At 63.1% G+C, this 2,895-nt stretch overlaps 1 protein-coding gene across 1 annotated transcript; it reads right to left on the reverse strand.

The window, feature by feature from the left end:
- Positions 1–107: 107 nt before the first annotated feature.
- LOC104123980 (POU domain, class 5, transcription factor 3) lies at positions 108–2,131 on the reverse strand. The gene is made up of 4 exons (XM_035891893.1): positions 2,022–2,131; positions 1,493–1,623; positions 794–958; positions 108–519 (listed from the first exon to the last, which is right to left on the reverse strand). The coding sequence occupies exons 1-4, from the start codon at positions 2,071–2,073 to the stop codon at positions 268–270; spliced, it is 600 nt and encodes a 199-aa protein (XP_035747786.1). The 5' UTR covers positions 2,074–2,131; the 3' UTR covers positions 108–267.
- Between the last annotated feature and the right edge of the window lie 764 nt (positions 2,132–2,895).

Here is a 2,895-nt window from a genome sequence, read left to right on the forward strand (position 1 = left end):
GCTTCGGTGGGGTACAGTGGGGTGGGAGCAGCTGCCCCCCAGGAGAGGTCAGAGGGGGGCCAATGCTGCTGGGACCAGTAAATTCGTGTAACTGGGAAGGGCACCCCAAAAGCCCTCGGGCAGCCCAGCGAGCACCCAGGCAGGCCCTGGGAGCACAAGCGGGGCCGTGCCCATGCCTTCTCAGGGCGAACGGTGGAAGCTTCCCCCAGAGAGCCAGCCCAGCCGCAGTGTCGGGGCGGCACTGCTGCCGGCCCCGCAGCCCCCGGTTCAGTGGCTGCTGTTGCTCATGGAGAGCCCAGGTTGCAGCGCTTGAGGGAACATCTCAGCTTTGTGAAAGGGCGGCATGTAGACAGGAGGGGAGGGCGCCAGGCTGTAGCCCTGGGACGTCACCGGGATGGGCAGGCCAGTGGGCACCAGGGACTGGTTCATGTCATACATCACCCCCTCCGCCTCGTTGCCGAAGGGCAGCAGCAGCCGTTTGCCCTTCTGACGCCGGTTGCAGAACCAGACCCGGACCACCTGTGAGGGAGGGGGAGACAGGGAAGGGTGAGGGGGGCAAGCCCTGGCACTGTGTGGGTGGACAAGGAGACCCTTCCATTGGTGGCATCTCCACAGCACCTTGCCCTGCCTGCACAGCACCCTCCCTGCCATGCACAGCTCCTCTGGGGGCTGGGCTCGAACAGGCTGATGGTGGCTACCAGCCCCCATGGCTTCCAGTATCAAACTGGCCTGGCATGGGTGCTTGGGAACGGCAGCCGTATGGGCACCCACACTGCAAACCCTCCCAACTTACGTCTTTGTCCAGGTTGAGGTCCTCAGCAATCTGGGAGATCTCCTGGGGACTGGGCTTCACACACTTGCGGAAGAAGTTCTCCAGCGTCCCCTTCACATTGGTCTCAATGCTGGTCCTGCGTTTTCTCTTCCGGGCTTGGGCCAACACTTGCTCCGCATTGCACATCTGGAAATGAGAGAGAGGCCACAACCTTGGCCACAGGGCTAGCAATGTCCCCAGCACGCTCTGGACACACATGGGGCTGGCTGCAGAGGTCTAGTAGGGATGGGGACAGGCTTAGTCTCAAGACTGTCCACTGAGCATCACCCCATTGCAACCGGGACCATTTGCAGTGTCCCAGCACCCGCCTGTAGCTGGTGCAGGGGCAATGGACACATCTTCCTACACCCCTCCAGGCTCCCCGGGGAGCAGCAGGCTGCACCTCCAGCTTATCCAAGACTCCAGCAGGACCTGGTTGCTCTGCCACAGCTGTCACAAGGTGTCTGTGGGGCAAATTGGGCTCCCCCCAGCGTGGTAAAGCTGATACCCAGTGGCTCCCCACACAGCCAGGCTGAAGCCATGGCAGGAAGATGCTGCAACGGCATGGGATGCCTGCTGCTCCCCTCCTCTTTCCCAAACGTGTAAAATGGAGGAGAAGCTGCAGCTCGAGGGCTTGCTGGTATGCAGTACCCCGGCTCCCAGCCCTCCCCAGCCCCATACCTCTTGCATGTTGTCCGTGTTCTCCGCCTCGTTGAGCCAGCGCTGCAGCAGCGGCTTCAGCTTGCACATGTTCTTGAAGCTGAGCTGGAGCGCTTCGAAGCGGCAGATGGTCGTCTGGCTGAACATCTTCCCTGCACAGGCCGGCAGGGCATCACGCACTGCTCCTGCCCCTGAGCATCTCCCACCCCCAGCGGCCCCCCAGGATCCCCCCCCTCCAGCATCCCCTGTCCCTAGGGGAACAGGAAAGGCATTCTCCCTGCTGCTTCAGGAGGTATTTAAAGCACTGAAACACTCCTCAACAAGAAGCTGTAGCTATTTTACACCAATTCCTTCTTATCAAACCCTTCCAGCTTGAGTACTTAACCAGGGCTGGGGAGCCCTAGGAGCCCTGGGGCTGGTGCTTGCCACCTGCTTTGCAGCTCGTTAAGGAGAAGAGATCTGCATTGCTCAGGTGCTCCGTCCCCCTCCCAGGCCTCTCCCTTCCCCCCGGGTGTGGGGGGGATGAGGCCCTTCACAGGAGGCCCCTTACCGTAGAGGGTGCCCAGAGCCAGCCCCACGTCAGCCTGGGTGAAGCCCAGCATGATACGCTTGTGCTTGAGGTCCTTGGCGAACTGCTCCAGCTCTTCTGAGGTTGGTGCATCCTGGCAGGGGCAGAGACAAACTGAGAGGGGACAACTCGCACCCAGGGGCTGCCAAGAGCGGGGCCTACTGGAATGTGGCGCCAGCGTGGCACGGGACACAGAAACAGGGAGAGGAGGGGGTTCGGTGGAGCCATTGACAGCACCGACACCCCCCAGCCGTTGCCCCCACTAGGCAATGGGGTGGGTGGCAGAAGGGTTTTCCTCAACCCCTGAACAAGGGGCTCTGCCCAGGGATCCCAAAGCGCCTCCACGCAGGACCCCCTGAACACGGCACATGGCCCAGCACACACTACACTGGCGTGGCAGAGGCCCAGGGTGGCACAAGGACCCAGAGACAGAAAGCGGGTCCCGGGAGCACCCAGAGCTCTTGCTCTGCCCCAAGGTGCCCGGGCGTACCCCTTTGCCCCGGGCTCAGACTCCCACGATGGGCACCATCCGTGATGGCTCCAGCATCTCCCGCTCCCCGACGCGTCCCCACGGTCTCAGCCGTCCCGGGGCTGGGGCACCTACCTCCCCACGGTCCCGGTCCCGGGGCGGCCCCTGGCAGCCCCCCGGGAGGTGACACCGGTGAAGCCAGCGCTGGAAGCGCCCAGGACCCAGGTGGGATTCATGCCTCTGACACACGCAGGCCCTTGCCTTCCAGCCAGCTCCTCACCCAGGTGCTCCCCCTCCTCCCTGCGGCGCAGCCCCTGACTGCCGCGGGACACCCTGCACGCTTTTCCCCGGTTCCCACAATTTGCAGCGCAATTTCGGCTTTTACAA

Source organism: Egretta garzetta, unplaced genomic scaffold (assembly GCF_000687185.1).
Source record: "Egretta garzetta isolate BGI_Z169 unplaced genomic scaffold, ASM68718v1 scaffold143, whole genome shotgun sequence".
NCBI classification, from domain to species: Eukaryota; Metazoa; Chordata; class Aves; order Pelecaniformes; family Ardeidae; genus Egretta; species Egretta garzetta.